This window comes from Catharus ustulatus, chromosome 15 (genome assembly GCF_009819885.2).
Source record: "Catharus ustulatus isolate bCatUst1 chromosome 15, bCatUst1.pri.v2, whole genome shotgun sequence".
NCBI lineage: Eukaryota > Metazoa > Chordata > Aves > Passeriformes > Turdidae > Catharus > Catharus ustulatus.
In genome coordinates, this window is record NC_046235.1 from 16,715,802 (window position 1) to 16,736,368 (window position 20,567).

A 20,567-nucleotide genomic window follows, 5' to 3' on the forward strand; every position below is an offset into this window, starting at 1 on the left:
CCGAGCAACTGCAGATCCCAGAGCTCCCATTCAAACAAGGAACATCCATCTCCCAGCACCACAGCTTTCCTGGGAGAGCTGCTGCCGTTTATTACAACCCACAGAATGTTCCACATCCCCTCTCCTTGGCTGCTCTGCTGGCCTGGGAATTGGTCTGGATTGAAATGGAAAGGGAGGGGAAAAGTGGGGAGGTTGCAATTCCAGGGAAGCTGAAGGGAAAGAAATGCCATCTCCTCCTTCCCTCCTCATGGCACGTTGGAAAAGAGCTGCTCCAAGGGGGAACTTCCAGATGGATTCAGCTCAGGGAATCTCCCTGCAGATGATCTTGCTCCTGTGATCTGCTCCTAAAGTTTTCACACCATTTCCCAGAGATACATCACCCTAAAGCTGCAGGAACAGAGCTGTTCATTGCACATGCAGTAAAGGGGACAGCAGTCAATCACCTGGGACTTTCTTCATTTCACATCCAAAATAAAGCTGTCCTTTGAAAGTTGCTTCCTGGATGGAGTTTGCAGAGTGAAGGTGAGAATATGAGAGGAGGGAAAAGGGGCTTCCATGGACCAGCAAAAGTCACAGCCAAGTATGGGAGCCCACACTGCAGTCCTTGCAGCTCCCTCCTTAAGCAGGTTCGTTTAGAATTTGAGTTAATTAAGCAGCAATTCAGCAAAGCACTTAAGCATGCAAGCAGTCCTATTAACATCAGCAGGATGAGCTGGATAGCTCAAGTTAAGTGTGCATTTAAAGGCTTTGGCCTATGGAGCTGGCTTCAGGCTCCTTCCCACAGCAGCTCCAGCTGGATGCTTGGAGATCCTGGGAATTCTTCACCAGTTGCTCAGGGGCTCTGCACACAGCATGACCCCAGCATCCCATATTACTCATGGAGCAGTAGGGAAAAAAGGCAAAAAAGAACCTCAGTAATGGGAGTCCCACTTAGTGGCTGAGCCAGGAGTTCACACCAGGGTTGGTTCATTGCTTACAAGGCACTGTTTTCTCAGATTTTCATTGATGAGAGACAGTGGCAGCTCCAGCAGATTCTCCATACAAATCTTCCATTTCTGGGCTTAGGGGCTAGCAAAGGATGGTGGGCTGGGGAGGCAGTCACACAAAATGGGAATGGCAGCTCTGCAGAACTGTCCTCCTCAGCCATCCCAGGTCAGCAGATGCGGTAACATTCCGTGTCTGGAAAGGTTTTGACATTCTGTTCTCTTCCTTGGATCTTCTGGTTCCTCATTCCAGTCCCTCCAACACTTCTGAAGAGCTCAGAGCAGCCTGCAGGGAATGGCCTGAGGAAATTGTGAAACCCCACCACAACAGGACCACAAGCCACATCCATCACCCTGCTGCACACAAGATGTTTCTAATGATGCTGTTTGCTAATACATTTACTGAGTCCCAAACCTAAATGCTCTTATTATTCCAGGCTTAATGCCAGTGCCACGACTGGGATCAATAGGAAATCTTTCCTCAGCTTTAATGGATGCAGGACCATGCACCCTCTCTGCAGTGATGCTTTGGAAAATTATATGTGTGCTGAGGTGAGAAACAACAGATGAGAGTCTGCCTACATCAGCAGGAAATCCATCATCGACAACCTTGAGAAGGTAAACAGTGGGAGAGTGCTGGGAAATCCAGGGATTTGGGCTGCTGAAAGGGAAAGGCAAGCAAGCTTCCAACCAAGTGGGCTATATTAAAAGCATTTGCTGTGAGGAGGAAGGAGCAGAGCCGATGTGAAATGTGACAAATTGAAAAATATCCCATTAAGCATGGAACCTTGAAAAGGATTTTCCAGCAAAGGGATGAAGTAAGTGTTTCAGAAAATGAACTGATATGAATTCTGAGCCTTGTCTCCAACTGGCTAAATGTAACATCATTTATTGCCACTTTATATTTGCGTTCGAGCTCTATGGTTTTCCCCGAAGAAATGAGTAATAATATTTAACATAACTGGCATTGTGAAAACTTTAAATTATTCATTTGGAAAAGGACATGCAGCCCTGCTGTAATTCCCACTCCAGTGCCACGGTGCATGTAATATATTGTGGTTCAGGTGCTGCACAGCACAAACCATAAAAATTTAAAATACTACTTCCTGGCATTATTAATAATGAAGAGTCTCTCAGTCGGAGTGGCTGTCAGATTGACAGAAGTGATAAACAAAATGTGTTGCTGCTACCAAGGAGAAAGGTTCCCTCCAAGTTCAAAGCTGGACTTTGTAGTCCCACAGAATGGTTGTAACACCCCCACCCGTTTCCAGGCAGATTAGTCAGGCTCAGTTTTAACTGAAAATGAGACTCAGCTTCCTCCATTCCCTGCAGAAACAGAAGGGAAAATATCAACTTCTCACTGGCACCAATGCTGTGGTTTCCTTTGCCTTTGTTACCCAAAAGCAGGTGAGCAGCACCTCAGGGTGCAGCAGGGGCCAGGGGCCAGCAAGAAGTGCCCCCAGCCTAAAGCTGGGACTAAAGCTGCTGGGACTAAAGCTGCTGGGACTAAAGCTGCTGGGACTAAAGCTGCTGGGACTAAAGCTGCTGGGACTAAAGCTGCTGGGACTAAAGCTGCTGGGACTGGGGCAGGTTCTCCCCTCGTGTGCTCCAAGCCAGGATGCACCAGCTGCACACACAATTCTCCAGTCTAATCCTCACACAGAGCCAGCTCCAAAGAGCAAATGAGATGTGCACATTGCCAAGGGCAGCTGAAGTTAAAATGCTGAGCACTAAAAGAATGGAGGAGAAGAGATGGGAAAATCGTGTTTCAGGGCTTAAAACAATCTCTGGCCTTGCAGGCTTGGGATGAAACATTGATAGGCATGAGCAGCTCCATGCAGCATGTCCTCCTCACTGTTGCCCTGGCTACTGCCAGAAACTGGATAAAGTGGACAAATCTCAGATTACCTGGCAATCCCCATGCTGCAAATTCCCAGATTTTTAGAGAATTGGGTCTTTAAAGCTTCCCCAAATGGTTATGGCTATGTCCCATCCTACAGGAATGGCAGCTGTGCTTTCAAATCTACAGGATGGACACATCTCAGCAGGCAGAATTCCCAAAGGCTGATATTAAAACTGGCATTTGGGACGGAGGCAATGGCATCCTAGCCATTATTTGAATACATAAAATACCTGAATATCTAGCAGCAAGCAAAGTAAAAATATGAAATATTTAAGAAAAAGATGCCTTGGATCAAATCCATAGTCCCTGGAGAAAGGCAGGGTCAGTACTCTGCTATTTTTTTACCCTCTATCAGCTCATCTAATGGGTGTTGTGCTGGAAATGAGTTTCACAGAGGGTGGTAGGAAAAAAATGGTCTCTTGACTGAGTGCCAGGAGGATATTCCAGGCATAAGGAACATTGCAAAAGGACAAAGACAGCAAATGTAATCAGCCCTGGCATCACCAGTAAGAGGCAGCACAGAATGCAAAGGCTGCACTGGGAGCTGAAAGCAGCTGAGAAGGGCAAGGCACAGCCCCAAGAACAAAAGTGACTTGGAATTTATTCAGCCCTCCAAACCCCTGGGTGCCCAAAACCACCAGGAACCTACAGGAGATGGGGTGAGAAAAATTGATTTCAGTAGGTTCATCCAGGAGAGGGTTTAGCACAGCAGACAAAAGAATCAGGCACAAATTGGGCAGGGTGAATTAGCAGAGCTCCACTGATTTCCCTTCAGCTGCCCCGGTTTACAGCAGCCAAGATTCCTGCCCAGTTCTCCTTTCCAGAGCAGAAAGGAGCTGCTAGGTGGGGTTCAGAGCCTTGCTGAAATCACCTCCACCCTCAGCAGTGGGCTTTCATGGCACAAAAAAGAACAGGCTCAGCCAAGCCTCCACAGCCCAACACGATCCCTGTGTCCACTCGTGCTGTTTCTGCAGGGTGCACTCCAGGAATGGCAGTGCAGACAAAGCTGGGCTTAAGACAGGTAATGGAGCTCACAAAGCCAGGCAGCTTTAAGCCCCTCATTCAGGCATTGATGGCAGAGCAGTTGAGGAGGGAGATTTCTGCCCAGGCTCCACAAATCCCGGGGTATTCAGAGTGAAGCTCTGCTGTAGCAGCACATTCTCTGCACGATGGGAGGCTGCTGGAAACTGCTCCAGGTCCCTGGGAGCACCCTGTGAACAGCTCTGGTGGAGGGGATGGTGTTTGAGAGGAAGGCCAGCACAGAGGGACATCCAAACAGGAGCAGGAACTGCCAAGGACACGAGCAGGGCTGTCCAAAACGTGCAAACAACATCAAGGAGGTTCCCCAAACGCTGCTGTGCTGCTCAGCCCGAGTGCAATGCTGCAAGGATTTATTACAGCTCAATGAGCCTAATGAGCAGGGGTGGTGCTCAGTTCCAATACACATCCAGAGGACAAAGGAATTTGCACGGTGTAGAAGGGGGGAGGTGCAGGGAGGGGAGAAGAAGGCTCAGACTTTGCTATTTGTGGGCAGAGTATGCCAAGTGGAGAAAGGAAAGGATGGGGAAAGACAACACAGCCTGTTCATTTTTATTTGTTATTCCCCTCCTTTGTTTTATCCATGTTTTCTTTCCCTTGACTCTGCTATTTGTGGGCATGAGGCAGAGTATCCCAAGTAGAGAAAAGAAAGGATGGGGAAAGGCAACACAGCCTGTTCCTTTTCATTTGTTATTCCCTTCCTTTATTTTATCCGTGTTTTCTTTCCCTTTGCATCCTCCTCCTCCTCCTCCCTCCTCCTTCCTCCCCTGCCTCATCACTGCTTTCACCATTTGCTCCATCCCTCCAGCCTGACCAGCAGAGGGGCAGGAGCTGCCTGTTCCCAGCTCACCCAGAGCTCCTGCAGCTTCCCAGGAATGCTCAGCCGGGAAAGCTGAGCTGCCTCCAGCCCCAGCACGAGCACAGCTCCCCAAAGGCAGCCCCACAGTGCCCTGACAGCTCGTGGCAGGCTGACACTGAGCAAGCAGTCCCCGAGGTACAGGAGCACTCATCCAGCTCCTCTTAATTATTCCTGCTCAGCTGGCCAGGACCAAACGTTATTTTCTGTTAAACCAACAGGGACAGGCTGTGGACACCAGGGACCCCCTGATCTCCTGGAACTCTGTGTAAATGCACGGCCTCACCACTCCAACAGGGATGTGGCCAGGGGCAGGAGCACAGGGGGGAAAAGCATTTCAACAGAGCTGTTACAGCTATTTTTTTTTTTTCCTGGGCTGGTGGCAGGAATTTGCCACTAGAGAAATTAATTCTCGAGCCTCCTGATGCATTCAAAATAAAGAACAATGGACCACATGATAAGCCTTCTGCAGCCTTCACCACAAAAGAGATGCCGGATGTTTTTTACAGCCTGACAAGAGCTTTCATGCACTTTTGTGTTATGTAAAATTGGGATTTTACTGCCAGAACAGAGGTATTTCCTGCTGGATTACACTGAAGAGAGCCAAGAGACCAAGGGTCCCCAGTTGTTGGTCTCATTTAACATTTCAGTGAACAGAATGGTCCCTGAAAAGCTGCACATCTTTCAGGATTATCATTGCAGGGACACAATGACAGCTGAAGCTGTTTGTCTACGCCTTGGAAAACAAGGCAGCAGCTCCTCTTTCTCCCTTTGGTCCTAAAAGATAAAAGACTTCTGTTGGGGTTTTTTGCTTTTTGAATCAGAAGAAATTAAATTCAGAGATATAAAAAGCCAGGTCAATGGCTTGTCATTGTTGATGGGGCCATTATTGCTGTTACATGGATGCATTTCACCACAAAGGCCATGCAAAAATCATTTAGGAGCACCTGGCTCTGCCTTCTGCTCCAGCAAGGGAACAGGGGACAAGGGGGATGCTTGAAGATTGTCAAGAAATTTAAATGCACATCAGACTCAGCACCTTAGGGGGACAATTCCTGCCCTGGGTCCATTTGCCTCCCTGCAGCCACACAAGTGCTGACAGAAGGATGAGAATGCCGATGCTGCAGGAGGAGCAGCACGAGGAGGGAACATCCTCCTTTGTGGGAGAAAGAAAAAGACATTCCAGTCCAATTTTCAAAAAGAAAAGTTGCCAAATTGAAGCATCCTGAAATCCTGCCTGCATTTTCCCAACAGCAGCAAGGTGGAAGTCAGAGGGAGCTGCTAAAGCTCTCAGTGCTTTGCAGAACAAGCCTGTTAGGAAAGCACCCCCAAAAGGACAGACAGCAAATTTGAGCACTCCTTTAAGAGTTTTCCATTCTCAATCCCCATATGATATCTTCAAGGAGCTACCTGAAAAGAGCTGGACTTCAGGGTTTACATCACATCAGCAAAAGCCTCATTTTTATATTCTATCTCCATATCCTTCCTCTGACAAAGAAGCCAAACACAGAAACACTTGGCAAGAGATGATGGAAGCTGTGGTGAAACACCTACATGAGTTAATGCTGAGAGTGACTCTCAAAGTGATTCAGCTACAAAAATGTCCTCAAAATGAAAAAAAAAATCAGGAATTTATGGTCTTTAAACCACAATTTGTAGATTCCACATTCTTTGTGGAGTGCTTTTACGGATCCAACAAACAACTGGTTTGGTGTTCTTCAACTTGCATGCAGGTATCTGAGACTCAACTGAAACAAAAAGCCTGTAAAGGAACAGAACTTGCAAACACACACCAGGTGAAGGCATTATTGCAGGCACAAGCCTTGTACACTCTTGGATCGCTGCTCCTCCTCCTCCAGAAGGAGCCCTGAGCTGCACCCAAACCTCCCTGCCCTGATTTGACGCACCTTGGATTGCCCTGACCCCAAGGTTAGATCCAGGTCAAAGGATCTCAATGAAGATCCTTTGTGACAGCGAAGGAAGCTCAGAAAGGGGAATACTTAGCAGGGCTGGATGTTTTTTAGGTTTCACTCAGAGGGCAGTGCCAGGACAATGCACTGTCGGCAGGAGCTGGCAGGGGATGGCAGGAGAGCCCCGAGGCTGCAGAGCCCCCCGAGGCTGCAGAGCCCCCGGAGCTGTCCTCACCCCACACCGCGGCTCCGGGGGCTCTGCTCGCTCCTGCAGCATCCCTTCCAGGCACAGGAAGCACCTCGCCTCATCATCTCATTCTGAAAATCAACTGCTCGCAGGTATAGGAAGAGACGGGAGAGGAGGGGAAAGTCAATTTTAAGTGTTTTCTCCACCCAGTCTCCTGAGAACGAGGCAAGTCCAAACAAGAAAATACCCTGAAAGACTTGAAATCCATGTCCACTCCTCCTCAGAGGACAACCTGCCTGACTTCAGCAGCAGCTCTGCTTTCTCAAGAACAAAGCTGTGATTTGCCCCTCTCACTTAACCTCTGCCCAAGCTCTTTACCTGAGGCTCAGCTCCTTATTAGCAGCTCTTTAAACAGCCCCTCTGCCCCGGGGTGAACTCACCCTACCAGAACCCCTTCTGCAGAGAGCAAAGGAAACAGCTCGTGAATTATTTTGCTTTTCTCATAAATAACCTCTCCTCCTGGTGAAGGGATTTCCAGCCCGTTAACTCCGGGCCTGCTGCACGGAGGAGATGAACCACAGCCTGCAGAAATCAATAGCTCTGACTCTAATGAGTTCTAAATCACGCTCAGCACGCCCGGAGATACATCCCACACTTCCAGCAAAGAAAAATATGGATGTCGGTAGCTGCATTGGCAGCAATATATGCTAATGAAGGTAATGTAACCTAACTACACGTGAATTATTGATGTGGGCATGTTTGAACAGAAAAATCAGCACGGAATCACACCACACTGATCCACGCCAGTGTTTGTTCACCAACAGGCAACTGGAACTGTGGCGGTCCTGAGAACACTCGTCAGCACTTGATCAGCTTGAAAAGATCTTTGTTGGGTAATCCACGTCTCACCTGCTCCACAAGTCATTTAAATTCCACTTTCTCATGTGACACTGGGTGATCTCAACGAGCTCTCTGTGCTGGTATCAAAGGAGAGACTTTTACACACCCACAGTTTCCCCTGAGCTTTTCAGATATGTACGATAAATCATATCACTTTGCCCGAATTATTTTGCTTCATCTTATATACCAGAGTCACAGATAAGGGCTGGCTTAGCCTGTGATTCACAATTCATAAAAGTCTAACTCTCCTGAATGCAGCTGAGCTGCTCCTGATTGCCATGAGGCACGTGGAGAATGGAACCAGTTCCTTTGTCTGGCACAGCCCTGGTTCCCAGGATGTCAAGGCAGTTGACTCAGCTCTATCCTAAAATAAACACGGTTTGTCTACCTAGCCAGGTTTATCACATCCATCACCATGTTCTCCTAATGCATTTAGGGAAAATTCATTTTGTACCACGGTAAAAGCAGGCTATATGTTCAATAAGCATCAGTGTTAATTTTGCTGTTATTCCATTATCCTGGGTGATCTAATCATTCTGTCTGTACTTTGGGGTGGGCTGGCTCCACCTCTGTGGTATCTGGGAACTACATTGCAGACAGGCTTTGTTTTGGTGAGGGCTGTTGGGGAATACGGATTTTTACAGTCTCATCATGTCCTCACCAGGTTATACTGATATGCATCATCCCCACAGGGATGTAGACAAAAGATTTCCTAGTTCACAGCTGCAGCCAAAAAATCCCAACACAACCCGCAGCCAATCGAACATTCCCGGGCGTTTTAGTGCTGCATTCAGGTGTGAGAGTTGAGAGGGCAGGGGAGAACAATGTCCCCTGCCCGGGGCCAGACGGGTCCCTGGGCTGTCCCCCAGGAATTCAGCCACTCTCCCCAGAGAAATCAGCATCCTCAGTGCCCAAATTAGCTTTGCAAAGCCAGAGAAGAAAGCGGAGCTTAACTGAGATAATTAAAACAGCTGCTTATTTCGGCAGAGTTATCACATTACCTCCTCTCAAAGCAGGCCATTAATCTTACAGATAATAACATATTGCACACTGCTCCTCAGTTTCTCCAGCACATGCAACAGAAAAACACCAAGCTTTTTTTTTCCAGTTGTATTTAGGAATATTTGGGGTTCTTCTTTGAGGAGGGAGGGCACTGGGGGACTGCTGCATGCTTATTTGCCATGTTTTAACAGATAAACACACAGTGAAAGATGAGCCCTTTTTATTTATTGAATAAATGTGCCACAATTCCCATCACCAGAGCCCGGTGACAAGCAAGGCACAACCATGCAGGAGCACATTCGGATTTTGTTTTACCTTTTCCGGAGCCGGGAACTGCAGGTGGTTTACTTCCAAAGGCGTGATCAAAGGAACTGTCTGAAAACCATCTTCGTTGGATGGTGGTTTGTTGTTCTTGTCGTTCAAATTACTCCCCAGCTTCACCATCCTTGCACCCGGCTTTCCAGACCTGGAAGCGGGGGAGATCAGCAATGTCACAGGGGCAGTGGGAAGGGGACAATTCCTGCCTTGCCCGGCTCGGTTTGGGTCCTTGGGCTTCAGGGAATGTCACCTCACTTCACCAAAGCGTTTTCCTCAACACAGACACCCCGCAAAGCCAAAAAATCCTCTAAACCCCCAAAAAATCCTCTAAACCCCAAAAAATCCTCTAAACCCCAAAAAAATCCTCTAAACCCCTAAAACCCTCTAAACCCCAAAAAATCCTCTAAACCCCAAAAAAATCCTCTAAACCCCTAAAACCCTCTAACCCCCCAAAACAGCATCTGACCCCCAAAACACTCTCTAAACCCCAAACCCAGCTTTTTAACGCCACAAACAGCCTTTTAACCCCACAGACAGCCTTTCAACAAACCCCCCGCTGTCAGCCCAAACACGGCGGATCCCAAAGCGCCGGGAGAGCCACCAGCACTGGTGGGAATGCCACCAACGCGACTGGGAATGTCACCAGCACTGGTGGGAATGTCACCAACGCGACTGGGAATGTCACCAGCACTGGTGGGAACGCCACCAGCACCACGGGAACATCACCAGTGCTGGCAGGAGAGCCACCAGCACCACCGGGAATGTCACCAGCACCACTGGGAATGCCACCAGCAGCATCGGGAATGTCACCAGCACCACCGGGAATGTCACCAGCAGCATCGGGAATGTCACCAGCATCACCGGGAATGCCACCAGCAGCACCGGGAATGTCACCAGCAGCACCGGGAATGCCACCAGCAGCACCGGGAATGTCACCAGCAGCACCGGGAATGTCACCAGCACTGGTGGGAACGCCACCAGCACCACGGGAACATCACCAGTGCTGGCAGGAGAGCCACCAGCAGCACCGGGAATGTCACCGGCACCACCGGGAATGTCACCGCCACCACCGCGGACAGGCAGTGGGACACGGGGACACGGCGCGTCTCTCACTGACCCGAGGAAGGTTTTTTTACCCCTCTCCCATTTTTGCACCCCCTCGAGGTTTCAGATCCCTCTCCCCTGTACATCACCCGGGGGTTCCCCCTTTCCCAGCGCCCCGGCAGCGGGAGTCCGGCGGGCAGCGCTCCGTTACTTACTGCCAAGCAGGCGGCGAGAAGCGGCGGCGGGGCCGGTGTGGAGCCCGCGGTGTCCGCGGGGGGAGCGGTGCTGAAGGGACAGCGCTGCGCTCGCTGCGGCTCCGCCGGTGACTGAGGCGGGCGGGGCGGCGGCTCCTGCCCCCCCCGCCATCCCCGCCCGCCCTCAGCGCCGCGGCCCCGCGCGCCCCCTGGCGGCGAGCACAGCGCACAGCGCACAGCGCCCCCTGCAGGCCGCGCCTGGGGGACGGGACACCGCGACACCCGGGACACCGCGACACCCGGGGACACCGCGACACTTGGGACAGCCGCGACACTCGGGACACCGCGACACCCGGGGACACCGCGACACCCGGGACACCGCGACACCCGGGACAGTCGCGACACTCCTCGTGGACACCCGCGACACTCGGGACACCCGCGACATTTGGGACACCCGCGACATCCAGGGACACTCGCGACACTCGGGGACACCGCGACACTCGGGACATCCGCGACACTCGGGACACCCGCGACATCCAGGGACACTCGCGACACTCGGGGACACCGTGACACTCGGGACATCCGCGACACTCGGGGACACCGCGACACTCGGGACATCCGCGACACTCGGGACATCCGCGACATCCAGGGACACCGCGACACTCGGGACATCCGCGACACTCGGGACACCCGCGACATCCAGGGACACTCGCGACACTCGGGGACACCGTGACACTCGGGACATCCGCGACACTCGGGGACACCGCGACACTCGGGACATCCGCGACACTCGGGACATCCGCGACATCCAGGGACACCGCGACACCCGCGACACTCGGGACACCCGGGGACACCCGCGACACTCGGGGACACCGCGACACCGAGGGACCCCGCGACACTCGGGGACATCGCGACACTCGGGGACACCGCGACACTCGAGGACACCCATGACACTCGGGCACAGCCCCGACACTCGGGGACACCCACGACACCCGGGGACACCCACGACACCCGGGGACACCCGCGACACCCAGAACACCCGCGACACTTGGGGACACCCGCGACATCCAGGGACACCGCGACACCCGCGACACTCGGGACACCCGGGACACCCGCGATACCCAGGGACACTCGCGACACTCGGGGATACCGCGACACTTGGGGACACCCGTGACACCCGGGACAGTCGCGACACTCGGGGACACCGTGACACTCGGGGACACACGCGACACTCGGGGACACTGCAACACTCGGGGACACCCATGACACTTGAGGACACCCGCGAAACTCGGGGGCACCGCGACACTCCTCGGGGACACCGTGACACTGACGGCACCGAGGCTGAGGCCATCCTGGGTGGCTTTGTGGGGACAGGAGCTCTGTTGTCACTGCGGCCCTGGGTGGTGGTGAGCGCTGTGTCGCTCACTGCGGTGTCGCATGGGATGGTGACATGGTTTGGGTTGGGAAGGACATTAAAGATCGCCTGGTTCCCCCTCTGCCATCGTCAGGGAGATCCTCCACTGTCCCAGGCTGCTCCAAGGCCTGCCCTTGGATGTTCCATGGATCCAGGGGCAGCCACAGCTGCTCTGGGCACCCTGTGCCAGGCCTGCCCACCCTCACAGGGAACAATTCCTTCCCAAAACCCAAACCTAAATTTCCTCTCTTCCAGTGTGAAGCCAGTCCCCCTTGTCCTCTCACTCCAGTTCCTGATGCAGAGTCCCTCTCCTGCTTCCTTGCAAGCACTGGAAGGGGCTGTGGGATCTCCACACAACTTCTCCAGGCTGAACATCCCTCATTTCTCACCCTGTTCCCATAGGGAAGGTTCCCAATCCCGTTTTCAGCTCCCTCAGTCACTCTCCCCAGTGCCCACTGGAATATCTGACAGGAGTTGGAGCAGCTGGGGCTCTGTCACTTCTCGCAGGTAACAAGAACAGGACAAGAGCAAACAGCCTCAGGTTGCACCAAGGCAGGTTTAGAATGGATATTAGGAAAAATTTCTTCATGAAAGAGTGGTCAGGCAGGGGCAGCAGTGGAATCACCATCCCTGGAAATGTTCAAAAGGAATCACCATCCCTGGAAGTGTTCAAAAGGAATCACCATCCCTGGAAGTGTTGTTCAGAAGGAATCACCATCCCTGGAGGTGTTCAAAAGGAATCACCATCCCTGGAAGTGTTCAGAAGGAATCACCATCCCTGGAAGTGTTCAAAAGGAATCACCATCCCTGGAGGTGTTCAAAAGGAATCACCATCCCTGGAAGTGTTGTTCAAAAGGAATCACCATCCCTGGAAGTGTTGTTCAAAAGGAATCACCATCCCTGGAAGTGTTGTTCAAAAGGAATCACCATCTCTGGAAGTGCTCACCAGCCATGCAGATGTGGCATTCACAGTTTAGCAGTGGAGCTGGCAGTGCTGAGTTCGTGGTTGGACTCAGTGATCTTGGAGGTCTTTTCCAGCCTTAGGGATTCTGTGATTCTCAAATGCTGGGATGCAGGACAGGAGCACAGCCACCATCCCCTGCAGCTGAGGTCTCTTGGAGACACAGGGTACTTTGGGATGACTTCAGCCTGGTTTGTTTATAAATTTAGAATTTGCCTCCAGAGCTCGCAACTTGGCATTTTTCACGAGACCTAAATATACTCCTTGAAGGCGTGAACTGTTTCCATAATAAAGCCTTTGAGAACTGACTTGTGAAAACTCATTTGAAGCTGTATTTTGGCAGAGTGAGGGGAAGTGCTGACTGCAGTGGTAGAGCTTGTTCACAGTACAGAGGGAAGAGCTGAGAGGGAGTAGAGAAGGGCACCTAAAACTGCCTGCTCCTAACATCACCTTCCACAGCCCATTAAAGATCCTGTTTCCAACAGTTTCACCAGTTTTTCATGTTTGGGTTGGAATTTTCTCTATCACATTTCTGGATCAAACCAAACTTCTACAATAAATTTCACCCAAGAGGTTTTTGGGGTTTTTTTCTGGGTTTAAGAATAAAGTTTTGCCGCAGATGCAACTTAACCTTGAACAACTTCTGCTTGGAGTGTTACAAATTTTTGGCAGGCAGTTTTTTGGTGTTCTCAGAATATCTGGGGGGGAAAAAAATCAATCACATCAGAAGGTTTGGGGAGTTCGCATTCAGGAAATTCAGGAAACATTTCTTGAGCAGGGATCCCCTTAGATGTGATCCACAGAGGTGTGTTCAGCTCAAGACTGAACAAGATTTCCACTGCAATTATAACTCCAGGCTGCTGCAGACCAGACCAGGGAGAGATGCCTACAAAGAAAGTTGGCAGGTTACATCCCACAGATAAAGGAAAGTGTAGGATTTAAGCTCTGTAGGTCTGAGAAAACCCATAAAAACCCATTCACTAAAGATTATTGATTAAATTACTACAACCTCATGTTTAAATATTGCAGTAATACCAGAAATCAGCCATCCATGCCCTCCTGGGATAAGATCTGTGCAGAAAGACAGTAAGTTATACACCCTGCAAAGTCCTTTCCTCATGTCCCTGTGCTGGTTCAGCCCAGGATGATCACTAGGACCTTCAAAATGTAAGAAAATCCAAGAAGTGGTGCCAAAGCCTGGTCTCATCCCATTCCCTGATCCAAAGCTGCCAGAGGCTCCTGTCAGAGCGTTTGGTGCTGCTGGAGTTCATCACTGAGGCTGGGAGGAGCCCTGGAGCCCAGGCAGTGCCTGAGGCAGGGACAGCAAGGGCAGGATGCTCAGGGCTGCTTCCAGTTGGGTTTTGAGTAACTCTTGTGGGTGGAGGCACAAATGCTCTGGGAAACCTATTCCAGTGTTCAGTCACCCTTACAGAAAAATAGATATTCTCCTGTTTAAATGAGATTTCCTGTGTTTCAGTTTGGGCCATTTGTCCCTTTTCTTGTCCCTGGGCACAGCTGAGAAGAGGCTTCTCCAGCCTGAGCAATCCCAACTCCATCATCCTCTCCCAGACGGGCAGATGCTCCAACCAAGACAATTACAGCAGCTCTTTCCTAAATTCCAGTCTATTACATATTAGGACCTGAAGTGATTTGACCATGCACACAGATGAACAGATCTGTGCTCACCTCCCACTGAACATATGGATTGGAGCTACTCTAGCTCCTCTTTCAGCAAAATGGCTATTTTTAATGGAGGCAGGAGGAAATATTATTAAACAATGCAAAGGAAACACTGCATTGCAACTCCATGGAGGTGGCATTGGGCTTTTCTACCTTTATCTGGTAATTACCAATTTGAGGGCTCTGTTGAAAAGCAAAGTGATGTCTTTCATAGTTTTCAAATGCATCCTGTGATCTAAAACCCAAATCATTTCATCCACGTCAACACTGGCAATTAATATCCTGCTTAGCCACAATATTGCATTAATGACACCTAAGCTGATGCTCTGACTTCAGAGAGGTCTTAAGCAACACTTCACAAACACAGTGATGTGAAATCTCCAGAGTCCTCCGTGGAAACAGGGGTTGCATCATGAAAAAATAAGGTTGCAAATAAGGTTACCTGCTTGTTCCACACCTCTACTCAGCTGAACTCACAGAGTTTAACATATTAACTTTTTTTGGTTATGCCTGAATACTCTTCATGGTAACAAACCTAAGGGGCAATGAGGGGAATCCCCTTCCTTCTTGTGCATTGCTCCCACTGTAAAACACCTTTCCTGTAGCTGCAAATCTCCTGCTAACTAACCAGAGCTCAGCTCTGCTAACTAACCAGAACTCAGCTCTGCTAACTAACCAGAGCTCATCTCCTGCACTAACCAGAGCTCATCTCCTGCACTAACCAGAGCTCAGCTCCTGCTAACCAGAGCTCAACTCCTGCACTAACCAGAGCTCATCTCCTGCACTAACCAGAGCTCATCTCCTGCACTAACCAGAGCTCAGCTCCTGAACTAACCAGAGCTCATCTCCTGCACTAACCAGAGCTCATCTCCTGCACTAACCAGAGCTCATCTCCTGCACTAACCAGAGCTCATCTCCTGCACTAACCAGAGCTCAGCTCCTGAACTAACCAGAGCTCATCTCCTGCACTAACCAGAGCTCATCTCCTGCACTAACCAGAGTTCAGCTCCTGCACTAACCAGAGCTCAGCTCCTGCACTAACCAGAGCTCAGCTCCTGAACTAACCAGAGCTCATCTCCTGCACTAACCAGAGCTCAGCTCCTGCTAACCAGAGCTCAACTCCTGCACTAACCAGAGCTCAGCTCCTGAACTAACCAGAGCTCATCTCCTGCACTAACCAGAGCTCATCTCCTGCACTAACCAGAGCTCATCTCCTGCACTAACCAGAGCTCATCTCCTGCACTAACCAGAGCTCAGCTCCTGCACTAACCAGAGCTCATCTCCTGCACTAACCATAACTCATCTCCTGCACTAACCAGAGCTCATCTCCTGCTAACCAGAGCTCATCTCCTGCACTAACCAGAGCTCAGCTCCTGATAACTAACCAGAGCTCATCTCCTGCACTAACCAGAGCTCATCTCCTGCACTAACTAGAGCTCATCTCCTGCACTAACCAGAGCTCAGCTCCTGCACTAACCAGAGCTCAGCTCTGCTGGAGATGTTCCATGTGCCCCAGAGGGCCCAGCTCAGCATGGCCAGCACTCCAGCACTGGCACCAGGAACCACTTTTCCCCCAAAAGCTTCTAGTTCTGAGTGCCAGCAGCAAGAACCTGTGAAAAATGAGCAGATGCTGCTTTTACCTTTTGACTTCTCAGGGTGGAAGCACATTTTAAGCAATGTTCTTCAGTGGCACCATCTGAGAATTTTGGCAGTGTGGTGGAGGGAGATGAGTAGAAAGATATCCAAAGCCTCCCTTGGAACTACATCCAGGAACTTCCATGTCCTCCATGAGGCTGAACCAGCCCTGTGACTACTTAGGGTGAGTGTGGCCCATTTCAGTTTGAAAATACTTCTTTGCAAAATCCCTCTCTCACAAACAAACAAACAAAGAGAATACCAGGAGTAAGTTTACTTAGCAAGATGCTTCATGGCAAAAATAGATGTCTGAAGTTGCCAGCAAGATCCCAAAAGTGAACATTCTGCAGGGACAACATTAAAGCAAGCCCAAGTGAGTATGAGAAATCAGAGTAACACACAGATTTTCTTACAGAGCCAATTCAGAGCCTGACATTTCCGCCCACACAGCACAACTCTGTGACAGGCAATAAGACACAGCAGCAATATGAGCAACATGAGACTCCAGAGGAATAAACAATATATTTCTTCTGTCAACAAAAATATATGCCTCTCTTTATTCCTTTCATAAGTCTCCCACAATTATTAATGCACTGGGTTTGTGTGGCAGGGGGGCTGCAGGGGTGGCTTCTGTGAGAAGCTGCTGGAAGCTTCCCCCGTGTCCCACAGAGCAGCTCCAAGGGGGTAACACCTCTGGGAAACAGATTTAGGAATGGGGGGTAAAACTGCACAGCTGCAGGCAGGAGAGAGGAGTGAGAATGTGTGAGAGGAACAGCTCTGCAGACACCCAGGGTGGGGGAGAAGGAGGGGAAGGAGAGGCTCCAGGTGCCAGAGCTGAGATTCCTCTGAAGCCCAAAGTGAAGCCCAAGTGAAGCTGAGCCCAGGGTAACAGGGCTTGGTTATAAACATTTCACTGTATTGTCAGTTCTGCAGCTTGTAAACAAAATATCAGCCACAGCACAGTTCAGCCTCTCCCCATTCCAAGCCTGAGCACATAAATCAACTTCTCCTCAATGTTAATGAATATTATTCTACTCACTTGCTCCTTGATCTATGAAACACTTATTGTCTCACTTCATAAAATGCATTTCCTGCACACCAAGCATTTTTCTCTATAGCATTCCTGCTCATTGGTATAAGGGACAATATTTTATCTGTTTTCATATACTGAAAATCTGGGACCAGGCTTTCAATGAAAGCACTGGAAAATATGTGAGTGGGAAGTAGGGGTTACTAAGTAGAGAAACTACAAAACTTAAAGGCACTGAATGAGGACAAAGTTTCAGGAATTCACAATAGTCATGGTAGGGCAATGCTAGCAGTAACACCATCCACCTCAGATCTCTACCAAAAGATCGTGTTTGTTTCTCAAACATTCACCTGAGTTCATGACAAAATTAGTCCAATACAGCAGTGAAAACCAGTGCAGTGTTCTTTTCCTTGGGAGATCACAGACAACTTAGCACCATACTCAAAATTGTTTCCCCTTTCTGCAGCTGAAGGAGTTTAAGTACAAGGAGGTGTAAAAAGTGACCATGTCTGTTCTAAGCTGGGTTTAACTACTTGGAGTCACTGCTGTGAGGAGTTCATCCATTCCACAGAGTTCCATCAGCACCACTGGCTTCCTGTCACACACAGTAGGAACCACAAAACAATCATACAGCAGAACTGGGGAAAACACTAAAAGCCATGTTAGCTTATTATCCATTTCAAAACACAGGAGATTACAAAGATTCTGGAAGAGAGGGAACATTTGTCAGTGCCATCCTGAGCCTTCCTGCACAGCTCTTTCAATCTGCTTGTGTTCCTCCTCAAACAGGAGTGCAATAAATCTCACACATTGCCAGCATGGAGGGATCCTGTGCTGACCTCTGGGAGATGGCACAAATCAGATTTGTTCACAGCCCAGCCCAGCAACAACCACAGCTCAGAAGAGCCCATCAGGTGAGACACAAATGTGGAGTTCACATGCAGAGAAAGAAGAAGAGATCCTCTCTTCATCTGCTCCCCATATTCAGCACAAGAGACAGGATAAAAGAGGTGCCACAGCCACTGAGGTCAAAGCACTCAGCACCTTCCAGAAGGTGATCACCCTCCCTGGGTCAAGGCATATTCCTTTTTTCCTTAAGGGCCTCCATAACTTTTCTCCCAACAAAATGAAACTGCAGCCACCCACATTAATTTTCCCTAGGCTGAAGCTTTCAAATGTGAATTTTCCTGCCTCAGATCAGAAGGTCCTGATGCCGTCAGTAATGAGCGAGAAACTTCCTGTGAATATTTATTAAAAATCCACTGTGGTTTAATATACTTCAATAAAACTTGCTCTTTTCCTCCTAAAGTAAAATTCCTCTTAAACCATAGCTTCTCCTGCTACTTGAGTTTGCTGCAAAACCCAAGATGTTAAACCCATCCATGGCTCTTTTGGTTTTTATGCAAATTCCAACCAGCAGAGTTATATAAGTGCTTATGCAATGAAAAGAAACATAATACACAAACCTGCCCATGTCACTGAGAGTTATTTACAAGAGCTACAAATCAAAGTTCTGTTTTGCTTTATATTTAAGGGCCTACTGCCCAGGCAAAATGTCATACATGCCCAAAATTTGCTTTCAGTCACTTCCCCAAAGAAAAAGAAAACTACAATTCAGCTGCCTGCTGAAGGCTATTCCTTAGTCAGAGTCCATGCAAAATTGTATTAGAAGCTTTGAAGTTAAAACATGAACATTGACTAGCAGGGAGGGCCCTAAAGACAAAGACATTTACTGGATGTAAATGTTCAGTGAAGACAAAGGTCACCTTCTACTTCCCCAAAATCAAACCATGTTGGAAATTCCATATCCTGCTCTCAAGTTCTGCTTCAGAGCTGAAATCTTTTCATGGAAGGAACCAGCAGTGAAATTATTATTAACCTTGGTGATTGATTATGTTGTAATGGCCAAGTTATGATAACCTCGAGGCCATGGGACTGCAGAGCCTCAGTTGGTGGGACACAGGAATCTGATTTATCCCAGCTCCAGAGCAGATGGGGCAGGAGCAGAGGACTGGGCAAGCCAAGCTCCATCCAGCCTGCAGGAAATGAGGTTTTATCTCAGCTGGTGGCTTTGGGCCAAATCAAGCAGGAAACAAACCCCTCTGAAAATGCCCACAAACTGGAAATTCCCAGAAAGGTTCAGAAACATCAAACCCCTTCCAAAACACCATTCCCAAGTTCCCAGGGCTGCAGCTGATCGCTGACATCGCCTCTGGCAGCAGCAGCAGCAGCATCTGCACACAGCAGCTCCCCACAGCGGCTGTGGGAGCTCCCAAAGCTCCCTGGCCCTGTGCAGAGGATGCTGAGGACACCCTGGGAAGGCTGCCCAGAGCCACAGCTCCACTGCAGGGAGTGCAGCAGCTCCAGCGAGGCCTCAGCCAAGCTCTCAGTGCTTCCAAACATGGAAATCACTGTGGAGCTCAGGCTCCCAGCACTGCCCTGCTTTCAGCTTTACAGCCCTTGAAAGTGGGAGCCCAAGGCCCCCAGCTGGAGTTTTGAGCCCCCAGGCCCTGGATAGAGAACTCCAAGGCAGAGTTGCCTTGAGCTGCTCCAGGAACCAGGCAAGAACTCCTCAAATGGGATAACTTCAACCAAAACATGTCAGGATGTGCTAATTCCAGCTAAACTTTGACCAATTAATCTCCAGCTAGCATGGAACAATGATACAAACCCCAAAGGCTCTGCTTACCTTCATCCAAAGTCATTTGTATTTATGACACATAGGGAAAAGAGCTTATCCAGACCAGCTTTTGGCTCCTGAGATAAGTGTCTGACACCATTATTTACAGATAACAGAAATGCAGCAGCAATGCCTTTGGCTGCTGCCTTCCCTCTGTACCACAAGGAGCCTCCTCAGATCTCCTGGCAACTGTTCACAGAGCTGAGATGAAGAAATGTCAAACTTTGAGAATAAGTGGAGTTGGAGTTCTGTACAGAAAGGTAAATTATGCACTGAGAGCAAGGCAAAGCAAAGACAAAGTGTGACCTCTGCATCTGCACATCTGCTTCAGTTCACACTCCAAGGGAGATTGGTTATTAAAAACCTCAGGTAAGTGATGTGCACGTTGAAGGATGTGAAGGAACAGCAGTGCTGCCCAGGAGCCACAGCAGGACAGAGTGACACCTGCCCTTGGCTCTGCAGTGAAGGTTGAGGTCTTCAGACAAGGATCAGTTCTTTTCTGAATCTCTGCTCTGTGATCCAGTGCCCTGAGGATCCCTTATTTACTTCTCACTCCTTTTAACAAAGAAGGTTTCAATGAAGTTTTTCATGTTTATCCAACCCTTTTTCTCCTTGTTGAGCACATTATTACTTGAACACATGAGATATTGTAATGCAACACTGCAATTACATTTCTTTTACATTTTACTTAAATGATCACATGAATTAAAAAAAGAATGCACAGAGGTGTGAGCAGATGGGATTGGTGGTCTGGTTTGCAGAGCTTGAGCTGGGTTCCTCTCCAGGCCCTTTTTTCAGCAGTTTAACTGCCCTGATGCCCCTTGTTCCCAAC

The 20,567-nt window shown here is 49.4% G+C and overlaps 1 protein-coding gene across 1 annotated transcript in view; it reads right to left on the minus strand.

Moving 5' to 3' along the window:
• The window catches only part of NSG2 (neuronal vesicle trafficking associated 2), a 31,694-nt gene extending 21,213 nt beyond the window's left edge, over positions 1–10,481 (minus strand). The window contains exons 1-2 of the mRNA XM_033072962.2: positions 10,357–10,481; positions 9,095–9,245 (exon numbers count right to left, since the gene is read on the minus strand). Of these exons, the coding sequence (XP_032928853.1) occupies positions 9,095–9,223 (129 nt within the window). The 5' untranslated portion in view covers positions 9,224–9,245; positions 10,357–10,481. The remainder of the gene's footprint in view (positions 1–9,094; positions 9,246–10,356) is intronic.
• Between the last annotated feature and the right edge of the window lie 10,086 nt (positions 10,482–20,567).